At 40.7% G+C, this 23329-nt stretch overlaps 1 protein-coding gene across 19 annotated transcripts in view; it reads left to right on the forward strand.

The window, feature by feature from the left end:
- The window catches only part of LOC122872195 (diacylglycerol kinase zeta-like), a 172020-nt gene that overhangs the window by 123732 nt on the left and 24959 nt on the right, over positions 1 to 23329 (forward strand). For 9 of the 19 annotated variants that reach the window (XR_006377047.1, XM_044188106.1, XM_044188086.1 and 6 more), the window contains 4 exons: positions 4004 to 4096; positions 14199 to 14288; positions 17614 to 17670; positions 20391 to 20440. Coding sequence is in view for 17 of the 19 variants with exons in the window: in XM_044188106.1 (XP_044044041.1) it covers positions 4004 to 4096; positions 14199 to 14288; positions 17614 to 17670; positions 20391 to 20440 (290 nt within the window). In the remaining 2 variants the exon portion in view is untranslated. Of the gene's footprint in view, positions 1 to 4003; positions 4097 to 4957; positions 5895 to 14198; positions 14289 to 17613; positions 17671 to 20390; positions 20441 to 23329 lie in introns of those variants that run through there. The other 10 variants (XR_006377048.1, XM_044188100.1, XM_044188099.1 and 7 more) reach the window with 5 other exon arrangements.

Consider the following 23329-nt stretch of genomic DNA (forward strand, 5'->3'; position numbering starts at 1 on the left):
TTCAAAACATATTTGCTGTTGCAAATTACAAGTATATAAATGGTAAGGTTGCTTGGAAAAAAAAATCTATATATACACACACACAAACACACGCACACACACAAACACACACATGAATAGGATTTAAAAGGATTAAAACAGCAGATTAAAGCAGGAGATCGTAAATGTATTTTGGGCCTATATCATACACTGCTTTATAAACCAACTGAAAGTCAATTCTTTGACACACAGGAAACCAGTGCAAAAATCTGAGAACTGGAGTGATGTGATCCACCCTACTGGTCTTAGTGAGGACTCTAGGAGCAGCGTTCTGAATCAGCTGCAGCTGTCTGATCGACTTTTTAGAGAGACCTGTAAAGACAGTAAATCCTGCTGAGACACAAGTCCTTTAATTATTGTTGTATTCTTAAGATGGTAGTAGGCTGATTTTGTCTTAATGTGGATGTTAAAATTTAGGTCCATGACACACTACACAAGATTTCTGGTTTGGTTTGTGGTCTGTAATGTTGGCAACTGAAGCTAAGCACTGACTTTTAATTGTTCTTTTTTGAGTCCAAAGACAACCATTGTGGCACATCCAATCATTGATTTGTTTGATTCACTTACTCTGTGCTTTTATGGGATCATAGTCACCTGGTGATACCGTCATATAAATCTGTGTGTCGTCGGCATAATTGTGGTACAATATTTTGTTGTTTTCCATAATCTGCGTTAGTGGGAGCATGTAGATGCTGAACAGAAGAGGTGGAGCCTTGTAATGACCTATTGACACAAAATAGTCCATCCTTAAAATAGGATTCAAATAAGTTTAGCACTGTGCCAGAAAGTCCCACCCAGTTTTCCAGTCTGTCTAGTATTATGTTGTGGTTGACTGTGTCGTTGAATGCAGCACTGTGATCCAATAATACCAAGACAGAAACTTTTCCACTGTCTTTGTTTAAGTGTATGTAATTTAAGACCTTAACTAGAGCAGTTCTTGATGCTGTTGTGTGGTCGAAATCTTGACTGGAAAACATCAGTTGTTTAGGGCCAGGAAGGTGTTAAGCTGTTGAAATACAGTCTTATCAATGATCAGTCAATTTACTTAGAAATTAAAGGTTTGATATGGGTGTGTAATTGTTCATTAGTGAGGTGCCTAGATTGGTCTATTATTAGAGTGGCATAATAACTTCAGTTTTCAGGGCCTGTGAACATAGTGTTGACTATTTGCAGAAGATGTGATGCTATGCAGTTAAAAGTTTTTGCATTTTTGAAAAAGCCTGTAGCGAGAATGTCAAGGCAGCAGCAGGAGGATTTCAAATGTTGCACAATTTCCTCCAAGGTTATATGGTTGATAGGATCAAAAAGTGTCATGCTAATTGAATTGGTTGCAAGGACAATACTGACCCTTAATACAGTACTTGATATGGAGGAACTGACCGCTTGTAAAATTTTCAGAATTTTGTCAGTGAAGGAGGATAGTGGATAAAAGCTCACAGGAGGGTTTGTCAGCCTGTCAACAGTAGCTAATAAGGCATGCGCATTATTATTGTTTTTTGCAATGATGTCAGAGAAGGACTGCCTTGCACTACTCAATTTTGAATAATAAATGCAAAGTATCTCTTTATAGATGTCATAATGAACCTGGAGATTTGTTTTTAGCCACATGCATTCAGCTTTTCAACACGCTCTTTTAATAGTTTTTACCAGTGTGGCATTTCTCCATGGGGCTTTTTCATACAGGAAACTACCTTTACCTTAGTGGGGGCAATGGCATCAATAACATTTGTAATTTTAGAACTGAAATTATCTACAATATCACTGACTGAGACCCAAGCAGGGGCATGTGTGGAAGAGATAGCCTGAATGAATAATTCACTGGTGTTTTCAGTGATGAACTCTGATTGAACATGAGATAATCATCTCAAAGAAAACAGGAATGTTCAGAAGAGCAACATCAGTCACTACAATCTTAGAACTGTTAAGACCCTTGGAGATGATTAAGTCAAGAGTATGCTGAGACAGTCCATAGTTATCCAGAATACAACACAGTTCTTTAGTGCTGCTGTCCTACAATAACTACACAATCAAAGTCAATGCTGATGATAGACAGCAGTTCATCTAAGTCTGTAAGTAATAATAATAATAATAATAATAATAATAATAATGTTTGCACTGTATTTAGATGGCATGTAGATGTTTAAAGAGATACTGCACACTTAAACATGTTTTTTGAGCTGTAAATTAAATGATATGGCTGCACTGTGATGTGCTGGTGTTAATATTGACATTCTTGCCAAATTTATGGAAATCTACATTTCATGGGTTGAAAATCACCCTGAACCTTGCAAATCCAATGCTGACATAGTCTCGACCATTTGGGACTAATTTCCGTCATGACATTTATATAAAAAAAGAGTGTTAACGCCCTCTAATCAGAGGTGGGTGGCCCACCTCCCCTGCCTTTGAGTGGGAGTCTGTGAAAGAGTGCTCATTTTCAAAGATATACAGATCGAGATGCATCATTCACTGGAGTTTATGCTAGTTATTTCTAACCCTCTACTTTTGGCGCAGTGGCTCGGACTATAGAATGACTATAGACAGCTATAGAAGCACCACCGGACTGCATTCTTTGCCTTGATGATGATCCCATGATAAACAGCAGGGCTACAGCAATGTACTGACACTCCCCCACAGACACACACATTCAGCAGATTTAGCTGAGTATGTTTTGTTCACAACTTATAAAAACAGGAATAGGAACATGAAGTTCAGAAGAATAGCCTGCTTCTGGGCGTTGTGGTGGGGGCCACTGTACGAGGCCCAATAGGAGAGAGAAGAGACGTACTGGGGGTAGTAAAAGTGGGGCAGGGATGCTGTCTGTCCTAGGCATCTTCTCTCCTGTCTACACTGATGCCAGGCAGATTTGTTTGGTGTTGATTTGAATGGTGGTGATTCGAGATGCGGCAGTGCAGTTTAGTGGCATCCGTTAACATCACATCCAGTTCCTTTATCTCTGATCTCAGCTTGTTAGAGATACCCCTAAGAGGGGCGGTGGGGGAGACTGATGAGGCAAACTTTTGGTGACCTTGCTTTATCAGTCTTGTCTGTCCAGGCAGGAGAGAGTTGTTTTGTATTTCTGTCGTCTTCGTTATCAGCAAGGTTGGTGTTACAGAATGTGCTTGGTTGGGGGGAATTTAATGCCAGCGTTAACCAGTGAATCCATTTTTATCAGTGAATCCCAAAAGGAGTGAGGCAGGGCTGGACTTCCAGTTTGTCCAGGCAGTTAAACAGTTAAATGAAATCATTCTTTAGCACTTCTGACTGCACTCTGCAAACATCATTGGCCCCCACATGTAGAATAATATGATTCAGTTTAGGGTGTTTCATCAGTTCTCTTTTATGTCACAGACCATTGCACCTGAAATGCAGTATGTTTTAATTGTCTTACTGCTTATGTTTCTGATAGCGGTGTCTCCCACAACCAGGGTTAAATTTTTAGTTTTTTCCCTTTTGCTCCACATGAGACCTTTTTCTGTCAGCTGGCAAACAGCCTTAAATGAGCTTACAAAGATAGTTTCCATCTAAAACACACCAGGTTGTTATCAAACCACACATTATATTTTAGCAGAGGCTTTTAAGATTTTAAGCCAAGTACTCAAAGACCTTTATCATGCAAACCAGAGTTAACAGGACCGTCTGTCACTGTCACCTTTAATTCCATTTTAATGAGAGAATTTTATTTGTCTCATCTTTTGTTTTTACAGCTATCCCTTTCCTCTGACCCTGTTCCTGCATTTTGCTTGTAAAACACACATTTTTGTTTTTTTTCAAGTTTAATGTGGTGGACCACATAGGTGTGTTATTGTGGGTACATTCGGTTCCAGATAAACCCTAGCATTATTATCCCAGATCAGTGATTAACACTTTGTCTCCCCTGTCAGATCATGGCTGTATTACGTAATGAAGGAATGCTCTGTAGTGTGCCATATTTCGTAATATGTACTTTATTGGTGATCTTTAGGGAAAGCCCTTCTGCTCAGACCTCCAACCAAGTCTTTGTCTACCCTGTTGTTTCTTCTTCTCCTTCACCTTCATCCTCATCCTCTGTTCCCAGGTAAAAACACAGCTTCCAAGCTGACTGTGTGTGTGTGTGTGTGTGTGTGAGTGAGAGAGAGAGAAAGAGAGAGAGAGAGATACTTTAAACCCTAAATTACCCTAGAGAGGCAGTAACTGCACTGTTTAAGATATCTCACTAAACTTTTATGATTGCATTATTTATAATTTACCCAGAGCTCTACTGGGGACTCATAACACACAACTGCAGTGACTTTAAATACAGTTACAATGGAGACCAAGGAATTTTGTCTAATTTTTATAATTGCTCTCAGTTTAGTTTTACATAACACATAAAACAGAGATGCAGAATTCTAACATTCAGAAAGCAATATTGTGTTGTGTTTCAGTCAAGAAAGTGGATGTCAAGTTGCATTATCCACATATCTGGCTGCTGCTGTGGGAAGGGCTTAGCTCATTCTGATTGGTTGAGCAAGCACATGTAAATTTCAGTGCACTACTTCACAGTTTGAGTTGTCAAGCCTATGGAGCCTGTTAGATGGCAAAGCCTGCCTGAAGTAGAACTGCATAATTCTGAAGTGGGTGTGTGTGTGTGTGTGTGAAGAAGAGTGTGTGTGGGTGTATAAATACATGAATAATATTTTCTATCTGCATTTTTCCACAGTTTCTTTTCCTTCTGAGAAACAGCCAAGTGTTATTATAACATTGCTATGGTTGTGTGTGTGTGTCTGTGGATATACATTTTTTTCTACTTGCCTTGCCTCTATATGAAATCCTTTTAACCATGTTTACACACACACGCACTCACACAGATTAAATTCTCACCTACAGGAACCTGTTAGAGCAGCTGTCTGTTGATGCTCTTTAAACACTCTCTCTCTCTCTCTCTCTCTCTCTTCAGGCAGAATGAGGAGTTCATACAGAGAGAAAACAGATTCAGTGAGAGAGGAGAGGATGAAGAATTTCTCATTTTTATCCGTTCACTGATATTTAGGATGAATCTGGTGTTATTCCATATTTTTCTTAACTGTGGCTGCGTATCATAATATGTTATTTTGTGATTTTGATGAACTTGAACAGACTATTCATTTCAACACCAAATCATATTTAAATCGAGGATAATTTATTGTTGTTTGTGTTGTTTTTTTCTGTAATACCTTAAGAATTTAAAGAGGAATACAATAATGAGGTGTCAAATTAATAATAAACATTATAAAATAAACATGAACAAAACAAATATTTGAACAGAATTCAACTATTGTTGTGGAGCACAACCCACATACAAATAAGTAAAAGTTCACACATAACCAACAATCTTGACATAATACCGCTATCAGCTTACAAACGTTAGTTACAAACACTGCCCAGTATATAACTGATTAAGTTTATAGCAGAAAGACAGTTATATTTACCTTACCTGGCTTAATGCTGGCCAACAGCTAAAACTGCTAGTGAAATAGACAGACACAAGGATATGAGGATTAACGTTAGCTGGCAACTGAGTGAGAGTGAACAAGACAACATTTCTTATGTAGTGGAAAAAAAATGTTCAACCCTTTTTTTGTCAGTTAACATAGCTAAAGTTAGCATTAGTGACTATACAGTCATTAGCATCATTGCTAAACTTAGCAGGAATTCAGTACAGGAATAGTAATGCTACATACAGGCTGTATTTCCTGTAATATGTAAACTCCATATCAGTTATCACGCCAATTTAATGTCAATTTAAACCACTTAGCATTTTAAAAAAATGTAAACTTCAAAGAAATTTGAATATTTTAAAACATTTTAATGGGATTTAATTCAAATCAATTATTTTTTATATTTATATACCGCCAATTCATAACAGAAGTTATCTCATTGCACTTTTCCTATAGAGCAGGTCTAGACCGTACTCTTTATAACAGTACAGTTGAATAATACCCAAAAAAGACGGTGTAGTCCCTCATTTGTCCAGGAGTGTTCCATTGTCAAAAAGGTTTCAGTCGTAGTCATCTGGACACTGTTTTCAGAATCAAGACGTTTCGGCTCCCATCCGGAAGTCGTTCTCAATTGTGAAAATGATCTGAGAACTCAGAAATTTAAGCTTAAATTTCGATGAATACCCAAAAAAGAAAAATCTGAAGATCTGAATAGAGTTTCTAGCTGAAAGAATGAATGAGTAGATAAGACTTAAAAAAGTGTGAAAATGTCTGCCCTGTATGTGTGTGTGCGTGCCTGCTTGGACACCATTCATTTAGTTTATTTTTTATTTTTTTGTTGCAATTTCCTTTCCAATCCAAGGAAACACTGCAGTAGACCAATGCAGTCATGAATATTGGTCACAGAAACCTCAGTTCTTCCAGGAGCTTTCTTGGGTTATTGGGTGACACTAGAAAAGTCCAGGGTTCTTAAAAGAACCCTTTTAGGCACTTGGTTCTTCTAGGAACTCTCCAAGGTGCTCAAGGTTCCTCCAGAAGCTGTTAGCTGAAGAAAAGTGCTTGCCACCCACTGTGGTAGTCAGAGGTTTCTGCAGGACCGTATAGGTTGTCGAGGGTTTTTCTAAGAACCACATCCTATGCAAAGGTTACTTGAAGCACCATGTAATTTTAAGTTCTTTGAGTACGCAATTGGATATTTGAGTAACCTCATCATATGTAAAGGGTTTCTTGAAGCATCTCAAATATATTTATAAGTTCCTTGGGTACCCTATTGGATGTTCAAGGCACTTTTAGTTTTTACAGTGTACTTTAAACATGTTTATGTGACCGTCTCTGTGTTCTGATCACATAATGTAATCATTAGCATCAGTGCTCTATTGTACCATTTTAGTAATTAATGCTAATTTTTAGTGTGAGTGGGCATGCTGCACTGACAGCATCACTAAAGTTAATTGACCCTTGCTAACAGCTATGAGTTTACGAGACTGTTTGGTTTAGAGCCTGGAACTGTATTTACTTTTCAAGTCATCTGAGTTTAATTATCTGATGTCTCGTAGCCATGAACACTTTGATTATCATCTCTTGAAACAGCAATGCAGACAATATGACATGTGGTATGTGGTAAAATAAACACTTAAAGGATCATAGTACTGTGTTTCTCCTGGCATTTTAGCTGCTGTGTAAAATTTTAACATATAAAGATTAGCATACAGAATAGAAAGAGGGAATAAATAAAGTAACCAGTACAATGTGAGTATTGGCAAAGCAACACTACCTGCTGATCCTAACAGCCCCTGTGTGTGTGTGTTGTGTGTGTGTGTGTATACGCCGCACGCATGCATGTGTGTATGTGTTGGCGGGCTGATTTGCAATGCTGAGTGCACTGAGTGGGAAGATGAGGAGGAGAGATGAGACCGAGAGGCAGGGGCAGAGTGAGGGAGAGATGGTTTTAGGAGAAAGATAGTCAGAAAAACAGTGGATGGAGAGAGAAATGGAATGCATGTCAGAGCACTCAAGAGTCACACCAATCTACTGTACTTAGACACACACACACACTCACACAAACAGTGTAGCAGTTTGCCCACGCAGGGCCAGAGGTGAACGTTATTCCTCCCACTATAATTACCTCTCTCTCTTCTGCTTCTCTCTATCCCTCTGTCTCTCTGACAAACACACTGAAAGACACCTACACACAAAACATTTTGTTTTTTAAAATGATTTTTGAGCCGATAGCTTCACATAACATCAGTTTACACTTCACCGTCTGTTCAAGCAAACACATTCATGCTCTCCACAGGTCAGGGAATTTCTGAAATATTAGTGAGGTGTATCTCAGGAAAGAAAAATTGACTAACTATGGCAGAAATTTTCCCCAAATGCATTTTCGTTATATTAGAGAGCTTACTGTATATTTAGTGAGAGGGAAGCAAAATGCAAATACCACCTATTTTTAAAATAGTAATAATGTAATGGTAGTGGTCACATTAATATTAATAAATTAATTATAATAGGAATGACAGCTATAGGAATAATAATGACAGTATTAGTAATAGAGCCAATAACAACAACTGTAGTAGCAGTTGTTGAGCAGGAACACTGGGGGCAGCAAGTGGCCTACAATCACAGATCCAGTCTTTGCAGCTCCAGAGGCAGAAATACCTGCTGAAAGCGACAAAAGGAGAGAGGAGACAAACAAGAAAGCACAGAACTACGGGACAGAGAAGATGTTGAGTTAGTAGTACAGTGTTCTAGTCGGGTAATATGGTATTATGAACTCTTGAAGATATGATGGTGCCTGACCGTTAAGAGCTTTGTAGGTAAGGAGAAGGAGAAATTCTATTCTGGATTTTACAGGGAGTCCAACCTAGAAGTAACAAATGCATGCGCTAGTTTTTCGGCATCATTTTGAGACAGGATGTTCCTGATTTTTGCAATGTTCAGAATCAGAATCAGAAATACTTTATTGATCCCTGAGGGGAAACTCTTTTGCTACAGCAGCTCACTATCACATCAGTGCACACAGGAATAGAAGTACTAAGCAAAAAAATATAACACACTATAATAAAGGTCAGAAAATAAATTAAGTACCAAGTGGGTATAAGTATAAAATAAAATAAGTGTGAAGTACAAAGTGGGTTTACCGGTTGCTGATAATAATACGGTATAAGGTAATAGTGCATGAACTGTCAAGTGTAGCTTATTAAGATTATAATGAGACGGAGGATATTGCACAGCAGTAATAGAGGTATGAATAAATATCAATATAAATAAATAGGGAATTTTAAACTGAAGAGTATATTGCATAGGAGTATTAACACAGAATATTGCACAATTATGTCAAGTATTGCAGAGATGTAATGATCAATGTGTCAGTTTAATGACTTAGGGTCATATAGACTGACACTTAGAGGGAGGAGTTAAAGAGTTTGATGGCCACAGGCAGGAATGACTTTCTGTGGCACTCTCTGGTGCTTTTTGGGGGGATAAGTCTTCCGCTGAAGGTACTCCTTTGTTTGACCAGCACATCATGGAGTGGGTGGGAGACACTGTCCAAGATGGCATGTAGTTTGGCCAGCATCCTCCTCTCTGACACCATCGACAGAGAGTCCAGCTCCACCCCCACAATGTCACTGGCCTTACGAATCAGTTTGTTGAGTCTGTTGGCGTCCGCTACCCTCAACCTGCTACCCCAGGATGCAACAGCATACAGGATAGCACTGGCCACCACAGACTCATAAAACATCTTCAGCATTGTCCGCAGATGTTGAAGGACCTCAGCCTTCTCAGAAAATAGAGGCAGTTCTGGCCCTTCTTGTAAACAGCTTGAGTGTTCTTAGCCCAGTCCAGTTTATTGTCCATGTGTACTCCCAGGTACTTGTAATCCTCTGCAATGTCCACACTGACCCCCTGGATGGAAACCGGGGTCACTGGTGCCTTGGCCCTTCGTAGGTCTACAACCAGCTCCTTAGACTTTGTCGCATTAAGCTGCAGATGGTTCTGCTCACACCATGAGACAAAGTTCCCCACCACAGCCCTGTACTCAGTCTCATCACCACCGCTGATACATCCCATCACAGCAGAGTCATCAGAAAACTTCTGAAGGTGGCAGGACTTGGTGTGGTGGCTGAAGTCCATGGATGGTGAAGAGGAAGGGAGAGAGGACAGTCCCCTGAGGGGCCCCAGTGTTGCTGACCACGCTGTCCGACACACAGTGCTGCAGGCGCACATGCTGTGGTCTGCCAGTCAGATAGTCAACAATCCAGGACACGAGGGGGGCCTCCACCTGCATCGCTGCCAGCTTTTCACCCAGCAGGGCTGGCCGGATGGTGTTGAAAGCACTGGAAAAGTCAAAAAACATGATCCTCACTGTGCTTGTCGGCTTGTCCAGGTGGGTGTGGATGCGGTTCAGCAGGAAGATGATGGCATCCTCACTCCCAGCCGGGGCTGGTACGCGAACTGAAGGGGGTCAAGGAGGGGCCTGACCATGGGCCGCAGTCTAGAGGGCTGTTAGCCTGATAGCCAGTTGAAGGGTGAGTGGGACTATCCCAGGAAGATGGGGGAGGGAGGAGCAGAGTACTCAGAGGAGTTTGAGGGCCGAAAGAAGCTGAGTAAGAGGGCGGATGAACAGGAGCTGGCGTGTCGAATCTGTTAAAGAACAGATTAAGTTTGGTTGGCCCTGTCCAAGCTGCCTTCAACTCCTCTGCTGCCAGTCGGTCTGAAGCCCGTGATGCTCTTCATGCCGCTCTAGACCTCTCTCATGTACTGTACTTCTCCTTGGCCTCCCTGATCTTCACCTTCAGGTAGGCATGGATTGCCCTCACCTCCTCCCTATTACCATCAGTAAAGGCCCTCCTCTTGGCATTCAGGATGTCCTTGATGTCCTTTGTTACCCATGGTCTGTTATTTGGATAACAATGGACCATCTTAGTTGGGACATTGCAGTCCACACAGAAGTTAATGTAGCCAGTAATGCACTCAGTAAGCCCATCAATGTCCTCTCCATGAGGCTCACAGAGTGCATCCCAGTTTGACACCTCAAAACATCACTGAAGTGTCTCACAGGCCTCCTCTGACCATCTCCTCACTGTCCTTGTGGTCGCAGGCTGCCTTTTAACCAGAGGCACATAGCAGGGTTTGAGGTGAACCAGGTTGTGGTCTGACCTACCCAGGGGGGAGGGGGGGAAGAACTGTATGCGTCCTTAACGTTAGCATACAGCAGGTCCAGTGTCCTCTCCTCTCTAGTAGGACAATTCACATACTGGGTGAAATTAGTCAGTGTTGTTGAAACACTGACATGGTTGAAGTCACCCGAGATTAATATGAGTGCACTCGGGTGTTGCATAGGTGAAAGAAGGCAGTCCTTGAAGTTTGTTTCATGTGGGAGTTAAAGGATAAATCCTGATCAAAGATAACTCCGAGGTTCCTTATGGTGGTGCTGGAGGCCAGGGCAATGCCATCTAGAGCAACTATGTCTTTAGATAATGTGCCTCAGAGGTGTTTGGGGCCAAGTACAATAACTTCAGTTTTGTCTGAGTTTAACATCAGAAAATTGCAGGTTATCCAGGGTTTTATGTCCTTAAGGCAGTTTAGCTAACTAGTTAGTTTCATCTGGCTTGATCGAAAGATATAAGTGGGGATAATCCGCATAACAGTCTCTGTAATAGGATTTGATGGTCAATGGTGTCGAATGCAGCACTAAAATCTAACAAGACAAGTACAGAGACAAGTCCATTGTCTGATGTAATTAAAAGGTAATTTGTAATTTTCACCAGTGCTGTCTCTGTGCTATTAATGTGAATTCTAAATCCTGAATGAAAATCCTCAAATAAACTATTGTTATTTAGAAAGTCACACAACTGATTGGCGACTGCTTTCTCAAGGATCTTAAAGAGAAAGGGAAGGTTAGATATAGGTCTTTAGTTGGCTAAAACCCCTGGATCAAGAGTGGGCTTTTTAAGAAGCCGTTTAATTACAGCTACTTTAAAGGATTGTGGTACATAGCCTGTTAATAAAGACAGAGTGACCATATCCAGTCACGAAGTGCTAACTAAGGGTAAAACGTCTTTAAGCAGCCTAGTTGGAATGGGGTCTAAGAGAAAGGTTGATGGCTTAAATGAATTAATCGTCAAAGTTAGTTGAAGAAGGTCGATAGGAGCAAAGCAGTCAAAATATATATCAGGTTTTACAGTTGTTTCTAAGGTTCCTGTGTTTGAAGATAAATCTGTACCAGTTGATGGCAGGATGTGATGAATTTTTTCTCAAATAGTTAAAATTTTAATCTTAAAGAAACTCATGAAGTCGTTACTACTTAGGGCTACAGGAATTCATGGTTCAATAAAGCTATGATTCTCTGTCAGCCTGGCTACAGTGCTGAAAAGAAACCTGGGGTTGCTTTTAATTTCCTCTATTAATGATGAGTAGTAAGCTGCTCTGGCATTACGGAGGGCCTTCCTTTATGTTTTAAGACTATTTTGCCAGACTAAACGAGATTCATCCAGGTTGTTGGAACGCCATTTCCTTTCAAGTTTTTGTGATGTTTGCTTTAATTTGCGGGTTTGGGAGTTATACCATGGAGCTAACCTTCTTTGTTTTATTATCTTATCATCTTTTTTAGAGGGGTGATCGAATCGAGTGTCGTTTGCAGTGAGCCTGCAGCACTGTCAACAAGATGGTCAATTTGGGAGGGGCTGCGATTTGCATAGGAGTCCTCTGTTACATTGAGACATAGCATTGAATTAAATGCAGATGGGATTGCTTCCTTGAATTTAGCCACAGGACTATCAGATAGACATCTAGAATAGGAGTTTCCTAATGGCGTGTAGTCCAGTATTAGCAGTTCAAAAGTTATTAAATAATGGTCCAATAATGAAGGATTCTGTGGAAAGACTATTAACTGTTCAATTTCAATGCCGTATACCAGAACAAGGTCGAGGGTGTGGTTAAAACAGTGAGTGGTTTCATGTACACTCTGACAAAAGCCAATCGAATCTAATAATGAGATAAATACAATTCTAAGGCTATCATTTTCATGTCCACATGAAACAAATGACCTTTTAATTGCATCAGACAATGGACTTGTCTCTGTACTTGTCTTGTTAGATCTTAGTGCTGCATTCGACACCATTGACCATCACATCCTTTTACAGAGACTGGAACATGTAATTTGCATTACAGGAATCGCACTAAGCTGGTTTAAATCCTATCTATCAGATCGATCTCAGTTTGCACATGTTAATGATGAGTCCTCCATGCACGCCAAGGTTAGTCACGGTGTTCCACAAGGTTTTGTGCTTGGACTGATTTTATTCACCTTATATATGCTTCCTTTAGGCAATATTACTAAAGCACTTGCTGCCCCCGTGTTCTTGCTCGATAATTGCTGTCATTATTATTCCTATAGCTATCATTTCTATTATTATTAATGCATTAATATTTATTTTACCACTACAATTACATTATTACTATTTTAAAAATTCTAGGTGGTATTTGCATTGTGCCTCCCCAAACACCCCGACCCCTCCACCAAAACCTCTTTCTCTCTCCTCTCTCTCTAAACCTCTCTCTCTAAACCTCTTCCTCTCTCTCTCCCTCTCTCTCTCTCCAAACCTCTCTCTCTCTTTCTCTGTCAAAACCTAACACAGCAGCAGCGGATGGCCACCCACCATTGAGCCTGGTTCTGTCCAAGGTTTCTGCCTATTAATGGATGTTTTTTCTTGTCACTGTCGCCAAATGCTTGCTCATGGTGGGATTTGTTGGGTCTCTGTAATTAAAATTATAAAGAGTACGGTCTAGACATAGACCTGTAGGAAAAGTCCAATGAGATAACTTCTGTTATGAACTAGTGCTATATACATAAAATTTAATTTAATTTAATTCATGGTCAACACAAGGAGCTAACAGTAGTCCTGCTGTAGACAACTACAGCATAGGTTTTGATTTATAGTTATGCATCACATTTCACCCACTGATAGCACAATCACAACTCTAGATGGATGTATCGTACATGATCAGGTCATAATGTGCTTTACTAGGCTTACGTCAGCTACAGCGTACAGTAGCTACTGCCATAAGTACGGTGTAACCCCTTAAACCAGAAGTGTAAATATAGCTTAAGTGTCTTCCTTACCAACCCAGATCTCACTCATGCTCGTTATCTCAGTGTTTAACTCTATATCTTGCAATTATTCAAACTTACCAGATAAGTGAATGCAGTGAGATTACAAAAAGGTTGTGGCTCACAGTTTTTACATTCAAAGGCAGGCAGGCATCACTCAAGTGGTTCTAAAAGACAAAACTAGCTAACATATGGTCATTAAGGGTGAAATTGTGGATGTTTTCAATCATCATTTCATTATGTGAAAATCTATTGCAAGTTCAGAGTTGGTACTGCCTCCTGATACACAGTATATTCCTTTGAAGTACCTCACAAGGATGTTGAAGTAGGATTCTGATTTAGGGAGAAATATTGATTAAAAATATATTGGTTAGGGAAAAATACTTAATTTAGAAGAAAATATTGAGATCTTAGAGTGATTATCAGACCACATGGTTCACATCCTCAACAGAACATCTCTGCTCCATACATTACCAGGGCTGTCTGGAAGCTGAAACGTCAGCAAATATCTGAACTCAGTACAGGAAACATTCAGTCCTGGCTGTAAGCTACCTCTGACTGAGCTGGAGTTTGTACAGTGACTTTGTTTCCTCTGTGTTCTGCTATAGTTCTTCCCAGAGGCAGCGATTGAACAGTGACAGCTCTGCTGCTGAAGCTTTAACAATTTACACAACACCTGTGGCCAGCAAACTCAGCAGGTTAGTATACTCTTAGACACACACATCTTAATGTGTTCAAGCTGTTTGTAGCTTTTTTGTTTTCATCAGCAGGTTCTAAGTATTTGGGGATCACTAAAGTATTTCTGATTCTGAGATACAACCATCAGACACAAAGGGAAACTCTTTTGTTACAGCAGCTCACTATCATGTCTGTGCACACAGGAATAGAAGTACTAAGCAAAAAATATAATACACTATAATACAGGTCAGATAAATTAAGTACCAAGTGGGTATAAGTATAAAATTAAAATAAGTGTAAAGTACAAAGTGGGTTTACCGGTTGATGATAATAATACGGTATAATAATACAATGTAATAATACAAGTAGTATGTAATAGTGCATGAATTGTCAAGTTAAGTGTAGCTTATTAAGATTATAACGAGACAGTGGATATTGCACAGGAGTAATAGAAGTATGAATGAATATCAATAAATGAATAATAAAGAGTATATTAACAGCAGTATTAATAGAATATCTTGTAGTTTGGCCACCATCCTCCTCTCTGACACCACCGCCATAGAGTCCAGCTCCACCCCCACAATGTCACTGGCCTTACGGATCAGTTTGTTGAGTCTGTTGGCGTCCGCTACCCTCAACCTGCTACCCCAGCATGCAACAGCATACAGGATAGCACTGGCCACCACAGACTCATAAAACATCTTCAGCATTGTCCGGCAGATGTTGAAGGACCTCATCCTCCTCAGAAAATAGAGGCGGCTCTGGCCCTTCCTGTAAACAGCTTGAGTGTTCTTAGCCCAGTCCAGTTTATTGTCCATGTGTACTCCCAAGTACTTGTAATTCTCTACAATGTCCACACTGACCCCCTGGATGGAAACTGGGGTCACTGGTGCCTTGGCCCTTCGTAGGTCTACAACCAGCTCCTTAGACTTTGTCGCATTAAGCTGCAGATGGTTCTGCTCACACCATGAGACAAAGTTCCCCACCACAGCCCTGTACTCAGTCTCATCACCACCACTGATACGTCCCATCACAGCAGAGTCATCAGAAAACTTCTGAAGGTGGCAGGACTTGGTGCGGTGGCTGAAGTCCATGGTGCAGATGGTGAAGAGGAAGGGAGAGAGGACAGTCCCCTGAGGGGCCCCAGTCGTTGCTGACCACGCTGTCCAATACACAGTGCTGCAGGCGCACATGCTGTGGTCTGCCTGTCAGGTAGTCAACAATCCAGGACAAGAGGGGGGCATCCACCTGCATTTCTGCCAGCTTCTCACCCAGCAGGGCTGGCCGGATGGTGTTGAAAGCACTGGAGAAGTCTAAAAACATGATCCTCACAGCACTTGCCAGCTTGTCCAGGTGGGTGTAGATGCGGTTCAGATAATGGCGTCCTCAACTCCCAACCAGGGCTGGTACGTGAACTGAAGGGGGTCAAGGAGGGGTCTGACCATGGGCCGCAGCTGTTCAAACACCAGTCTCTCTAGGGTCTTCATTATGTGGGAGGTCAGTGCCACCGGTCTGTAGTCCTTGGAGCCACTGGGACGTTGCGTCTTTGGCACAAGAATGAGGCAAGATGTCTTCCACAGAACAGGGACCCTTTGAAGACTCAGGCTCAGGTTGAAGACATGGTGAAGGACTCCACATAGCTGGGGGGCACAGGCTTTTAGCACCCCGGGGCTAACTCTATCAGGTCCTGCAGCCTTGTTTAAATGGAGTTTCATCAGCTGTCCTCTCACCTGGTCAGCAGTAGGGCACACAGCAGAGGTTACAGGTGGGGAGAGGGGAAGTCATTAGTCTGATGAGGGCCGTTAGCCTGAGATCCAGTTGAGGGGGGATGAGCAGGAGCCGGTGTGTCAAATCTGTTAAAGAACAGATTAAGTTTGTTGGCCCTGTCCAAGCTGCCTTCAACTCCTCTGCTGCTAGTCAGTCTGAAGCCACTGATGCACTTCATGCTGCTCCAGACCTCTCATACATTTTAATTACTATATTAGTCTGTTAAATACTAAGGGTGAGCCAGGTATTCTTGTCAAAGAAGTACTTGTTAGGGATAATCCAAGGCAGAATCTTCAAAACCTGGAAAACGGGCCCTTTGCACTCTCTGATTTGATTATAGTGGCCAAATAATACCCCTAGATCCCCAAAATGCATCACAGCTCACTTTTGTTTTGAAACTCAACACAGTTTCACAGTTTAATTACCAGTCAGTTGGGAGGTCAAGTGACTGTGTGATGAACCCATAGAGGTTCTGCATTTCCCCACAGCTCTTTTTAGCATCTTTCAGCTCATTGTTTTGGTTTTATGGCCTGCAACGTTATTGTTTTGGTTTAGTCTCACTGCTGTCATCAACCTGTTTTCCAGCAGCAGAAGGCAGCTGTTTTCAATGAAAAAGCTCTGATAAACCCACTGTACACTACCTGTTCAGCACCAAACAGCAGACGGACACAGTTAGAGACTAGCTGGTGAACATATTGGAGCATTTAGCAGCTAAAGAGCCAGATTCAGATGCATTCATCAGGTGGGCACACATATGACTCCAAGTGAATGATACTGTTACTCTGTGTCTGCTGGATGTGTAAATAGGCAGCTGTTTGCTAGCACATTCACCCCAACAATTTATCTATATAAGATAATGTGGCAATGTGTTTTCTGTTCGTTTGCTGTGACCAAGTAGCCAAAAAAAAAATTAATGAAAGCAACTTTAAAGTACATGTTAACAAGTAGAGTATATAGAGAAATACAATCAAAACATTGCTTCAATCATTTTATTTAGTTACTGCTGTAAGTTAAAGCTAACTTAGATGATGTTGTAAGAAGATCTCTCTGTCTATTAACATCACCAAATATAGGTAAGTTATCTGGAACAAAGTGTTAGCATCCATTTGACTTTTCAAAAACTGCAGCCTCCTCTGCATGACATTGACACCTCTTACATAGATTCAATACATTCCAAAGGCCAGCTCAGATCAGATTATCTTAGCTGTATTATAGTATATTATATTTTGATTTGCACATCTCTTATTTCTTACTAGAAATAGTTGTCTCGTTGCAGACTTATTCATTATTATTTCTATTCTATTAGTACTTCTATTCCTGTGTGCATTGACGTGATAGTAAGCAGCTGCAATGAAACAGTTTCCCCTCGGGGATCAATAAAGTATTTCTGATAATGATTCTGATACAGGTTCAATACCACATGTTATTTTCAAGTGTACTAAAATCAATAGTGAGCCCTCATATTCATACTTGTCTAAATTTTCTTATTATGTTGTAGTTTATATCTTGCATCATTGAATGATTTGTTTCCTGTACTTCTTGTTTGTCATTATGCTGTTACTGGTTTGTGTTTTGCAGGGCGGGTTGCATCCATCGTTCCAACACAACTGCTGCTGATTTTAAACCAAGACTGAGGTCAGTACACTTACAAACACATACATCAATACACCACAGGAGATAAATATTAAAATTAAACCCTGAGTTCCATTTCCCTCTTTTATGTGAATGGGGTAGAAACACCTTTCAATGTAATACAGTCAAGTGTGGCATAGATGGATTTATTGTTCGGCTATTGCTTTGGATTGCATTAGATTGCACAGGTGTATCCGACTGTGAACTCAGTGTAAGACAAAGTTGTAGTTGTTCTTCACTCATATATTTTATCACACACACATACAATTTCTACTGTACATACTGCTAAAAAGTTCACTAAAGATAAAAGAATCAGCTTTCTCAGTATGGACCAATACCTTTGTCAACTTCGTCACTGGCTGTTGTCCTCTCATCACCAACCTGTAACATTGCTTAAGCTACTGCATACAAATACCAACAGACGACGTTACAGTCAAAGGTATGAGAAAGCTGCTGTTGTCGGCTGTTTGATATTGATGTGTCTCTTTATCTGAGAGTGTGTTTTACTAGGATGTTTCATTCTTTAACCCTTGCACAAAGTTATTGTGATATTGTCAGTTTGAGTCAAGTCTCTGTCACATCCCTCTGCTCATTAAAACATAACGGTACTCATTAAAGCAAAACAGTACTGTAGCGTAATCGTGCTACTAGACCAGGGTCTCAGCGTGTTCTTTCTTTCTTTCTTTCTTTCTTTCTTTCTTTCCACACACTCTTTCTCTGCATCAGTCGTTCCTCCGACCGCCTCTCCCTCTCTCTTCCTCCTTGTGTCCAGCAAGGAGAGAATAATTAGTTAACCCGGGTTCAGCTGTGCCAATTATCTCTCCTTGATGCTGCTCACCTGAGCAACTCCCCCACTTCTCCCTCTGCAGCTGACAGCTACCCATACCCACCTCCACAAGTACTCTGCTTATTAAAACACTATTGCACTAGCAAAATGAGTTTTTTTTTTCTGTGTGTGTGTGTTGCCATGCATGAGGTTGGTGTTGGTTTCACATGTTTTTTCTGTATGTATTTTCACCAGATTATCTCCACAGCTCTAGATATGCACCCTAATGTGAATGGGTGCATGAAAACCTAAGGGCAATGAAAGATCTGATATACTCTATACAGCTGCTTGATACATCTGTGATGTGGTACAACTATGTTTAGTAAAGAGAGTCTTGAATAGTGTTCTACATATTAGAGGCAGTTTTCACTCTGCCCTGCACTGGACACTGTGCGTGCGTGCTGCACATGTGTGTTTATGAAAGGAAAATTAGCCAAAGTCTTGGCTAAGCAATGCGAGTGCACCCCTCGCCCTGACAGCGGAAACAGAGCTTTTAATCAAGAATGGACAGACTCTTACATGTTCAACCTTCTCACAGGCAGTTCAAAACCAGTATGTCTGATATGTTCTGAGACTGTGGCGATTATTAAAAGCGGCAATGTGAAGCACCACTATGAGACAAAGCACAGAGCATCTTTTGAGCAGTTTAACAAAGGGGACGGATTTTGGCCATTTTGCTAACAAGGGGGATGGCTTCCCCCCTTGTCCCCCTTCAAATCGTTGGTTAAACATTTTTGCCTTTAAAAGTGTTCGGACAACACTTTGTACAAAATAGTTCAAGCATACCCCAAACTTCACACCCTTCGTATGTTGGGGCCCTGCCTGGAATCCTGCCATTCCTCCCTCCTTCCTGCCACCATCTCCCTCCTCTACCACCCTGCCCCGTGAACACCACCTCTAACACGTTGGAGGTTGCTTTATTATTTGTATGCTTTATTATTGCTTTATTTATTTTTATTAATTATAATTATTTAACTTATTTATCTGCGGACTGTGCTTTATTTAGAGGCGAGTCTATATGTATATGTTTTTATTCTCTTCCACTAGATGTATATACTGTAAATGTGTGTCAGATATGTGTTAACAATACATAGCCCATGGAAAGACCTAAAACCAATGTGTTAGTCTGTCTCTCGATACTTTCTGACTTCCCTACCCTGTCTGTGGCTCTCAGCTCCAAGCCCATTGGTTCCTACTGAAAATGTAAATCTTGAAAAACAGCTTGCAAATACTGTATATAAGCTATATTCCTAAAACAGTAATTTCCTAAAACAGCTGAACACTGTAGTTTTTAAAAAACACTAGCAGATTAATCCACATTTGGTGCTCTAGTGAGTATTTGGGACAGCAGGAGGGTGTATGTTGGATTGAGTCAAAATAAACTAAAGTGTGTGTGTTCATGGTAATGAAGGAACATGTCACCAAGTGCAACGGCGCGGCTCATTGATGTGTTTTTAATAGTTTTTGGAACAGTGGAGCTCTGTGACACAGAGGAATAAGATATATCAGGCTTTGATACACACATTCACACACACACACAATACTTGTTAGTAGGATACTTTCATGATGGTTTGGGTCTGCAAATGGGATTTGTTGAGTAAATGAAAAACTTTGACTATTACCTGCCTTATCCTTTAACTCTTCCATCTACTGCTGATGTGTGCATGCAATGCCACATATCCACAGTGTATGTATTGTTCTGCTATTAAAAGCTCAACATACTACGGAACATAGAAGATTAAGACTGTGTGTATATTTGAGTGTAATTTTGTGTGTTTGAGAGTGAGAATTATAGATAGAAGTGTTTTTAGCACTGCAAATGGCTGTAGATGTAGAGTGAACAGAAACAGTAAGTGGTTGAACAGCTCTTTTGTCTGTGTTGGTTGTCTCTCTCCAGACAGGAAAAGAGCCAAAAGATGAGTGAAACAGAGAGGGAGAGAGAAAAAGGTAATACACACACACACACACACACACACACACATTTCTGTGCCCTATAGGTAGTTGGTTGGACCTGGCTGTCACAGCTTGACGTTTGATTTAAAGATTCATTTCAATTTCATGTTACACACAGAACTGAACCTTTTAGCTGACAGGTGTGTGTGTGTGTGTGTGTGTCTATGGGTAAGAAAGAGAAGCGAAATAGCTTCTGTGTCTCCAAACAGACTGTGTTCTTCTCTGACACATATTTTCTCAATCTGTCTCCTTGCGCTCACTTTGCAAGCTGGGAGTTGGGTGTGTGGGAGCCTGAGCTTTCTTTTCTGTCAGCTTCACTGTGGTTTTATTCACTATGGGAACTTGCATGTTTTCACTTCATGATCTGGTTCAGTTGTGTTTCTTTCTTGGTGGTGAGTTTGGCAGCAGGTTTGTGCTTGCTGAACACAATCCAGTTCTTGCTGTCAGTGATTAAAGTCACTATGGAAAGCAGTCCCATTCTGCAACAACAGCAACTAATACTGTAGTGCTGTTCTTTCTGAGAGACATGTTGAGAGCTTCATTGGAAAGCATTCAACAACTTTCGACTTTTTAGTACACATACATAAATTGTCATCTTTAAAGGATAATTCTGGTTTATTACAACTTGGGTCTTATTTTTGTAGTTTTGTCCATCATTTCTGTCAGTTATACTCACCAAATTAATAGCTGTCTAGGAACACTGTGACATCACTAGAAAGAATTCTGACAAACCAACAGTTTATCCAGATTATCTAAACCACTTATTATCCTTATTATTATTATCCTTTAAGACTGATAGTGTCTAAGCTTTTCAAAGGTGTCATAAGTAGTCTGGGCTGTATTAACCCTCTCAGTGGGGTTGTGGGCCACTACTGACCTTGACTATTGAGCTTTGACAAGAGCCTTTGGCCGGTTTGTAATCCAGCCTTGTACAGTATGTAGTTACTGTACTGTACTGTACTGTTACTAGTTTGGAGTATCCTCCAAAAGTGGATGTAATTTTCAGGGATATGGATGCATCTACCTCCATATTGTCTGCATCAAATAAATACTGAGGTCTGCATTTAAGATACAAAGAATCAACTTGTTGATCCATGTAGGTGAGTCTTTCAATAATTTGGCGTTTCTCTTGGCCAAGTGAATTACTGAGTGCTTACTGTGAGCCATACATTCCATGGAGGTTTCCAGTGGCTCAGTGAGGAAGAGGTGTTCTGTCAACACAGACTGCACCCCAGCAAAAGTTAAGCAAGGATTAGGGGATTGGTTCAGTGTTTTCAAGTCTAGTCTAACATAATACTCACAGAAATTTGGTTGCTATAATCATTTTCAACCCGTTCTCATTCCCAGGGTGTCAAATATCAACGTTTTGTCATGGCTCTCAGCATTGTATACAGACGCACATGGTACCCTTTAGCATCTGCAGGAGACGCTTTCAGAAACTACTTTAGCATCTGTAGGAGACGTCTTCATAAACTACTTGGTTAGGTTGTAGGAAGTCACGTGACTTTACGTGACTTACAAGACTTACGTCACGTGACGTCTAAGTCACGTGTAGGTTAGGTTTATGCAACAAAACTACTTGGGTTGTGGTCGAATAGTCTATATTTGCTTAGGAAGGTTCCTAACTGAGTGAAATGACCCAGAAGTATTTAGGTGGCAGCCATGATAAGAGCTGTTCGACTTCTCTAAATGCTAAGGAAAGCTGCTTCACTACTTCCTTTTATAACTCCTTTCCTTAAAGTATTTCTGATTCTGTAACAAACACACATGATTACCAGGATGTAGCCCTCCACCACACAAGGAAACAGACTGTGGACAAATAAAGGAAATATGTTCTAAAAAGACTAAATTTAGAAGATACCCTCTTGATTTGTCTAACTCAGACTGCTAAAGTTGATGGATTTTGTCTTCCATCTTTTACATCTCTTAGCAAGTGTTCTATTAAGATAGCCTAGAATCTGAAGCAATCCTTTACATTTTTTTGCTGAAGCCCTTGGCTGCATCATTGCTTCTCCAACGCAGTGTTCTCATTGAAATGAATGAGGAGGCTGCCTTTTTTGACACAGCAGTATTCTTAGTCTGAACACAGCCAATCAGAGAAACTGACAAGTTTCTTCACTGACTGTACCCGAACGCTTGTTGACTAGAATATGCACAGCTAGGATGGTGTTTTCCATAATTTGCATAATATGTTTTGTAAAGAAGCTGATTTAGTCATGGAAACTTTAAATTCAATCTGTCTACATACATGCATCTTCTATTTCTAACGTAGACACCTGTCCTCTCTCTTTCATCCACACACACACAGAGACACACACACAGCTCCTATAAGGTTCAGACAGGTTGACTGCATCAAACTGATGAGTTCAATGGATCAAGTAACGTGTGTGTGTGTGTGTGTGAGAGAGAGAGAGAGAGAGAGAGAGAGAGAGAGAGAGAGAGAGAGAGAGAGAGAGAGAGAGAGAGAGAGAGAGAGAGAGAGAGAGAGAGAGAGAGAGAGAGAGAGAGAGAGAGAGAGAGATGGAAAGATGTGACCAATTTATGAATCTGACAGAGTATTTGCATAGCCCCTATGGTTTCATAAATTGCTTTACTGGCAAGACAATACTGCCAAAGCGTCAAGTAATGTGTATGTGTATATTTGTGGTGATGTTGGTGTTGTTGTTGGTGGTGTGTGTGTGTGTGTGTGTATATTTGTTGTGATGTTGGTGTTGTTGTTGGTGGTGTGTGTGTGTGTGTGCGTGCGTGCGTGCGCACGTGTGTTGTTGTTGTTGGTGTGTGCGTGCATATTGGTGTGTGTGTGTTGGTGGTGGTGTGTGTGTGTGTGGTTATTGGGATGGGAGTTTCTCTATGTCTGTTATGTTTTCAAATTCAGGGTGTATT

This window comes from Siniperca chuatsi, linkage group LG24 (assembly GCF_020085105.1).
Source record: "Siniperca chuatsi isolate FFG_IHB_CAS linkage group LG24, ASM2008510v1, whole genome shotgun sequence".
Classification (NCBI taxonomy): domain Eukaryota; kingdom Metazoa; phylum Chordata; class Actinopteri; order Centrarchiformes; family Sinipercidae; genus Siniperca; species Siniperca chuatsi.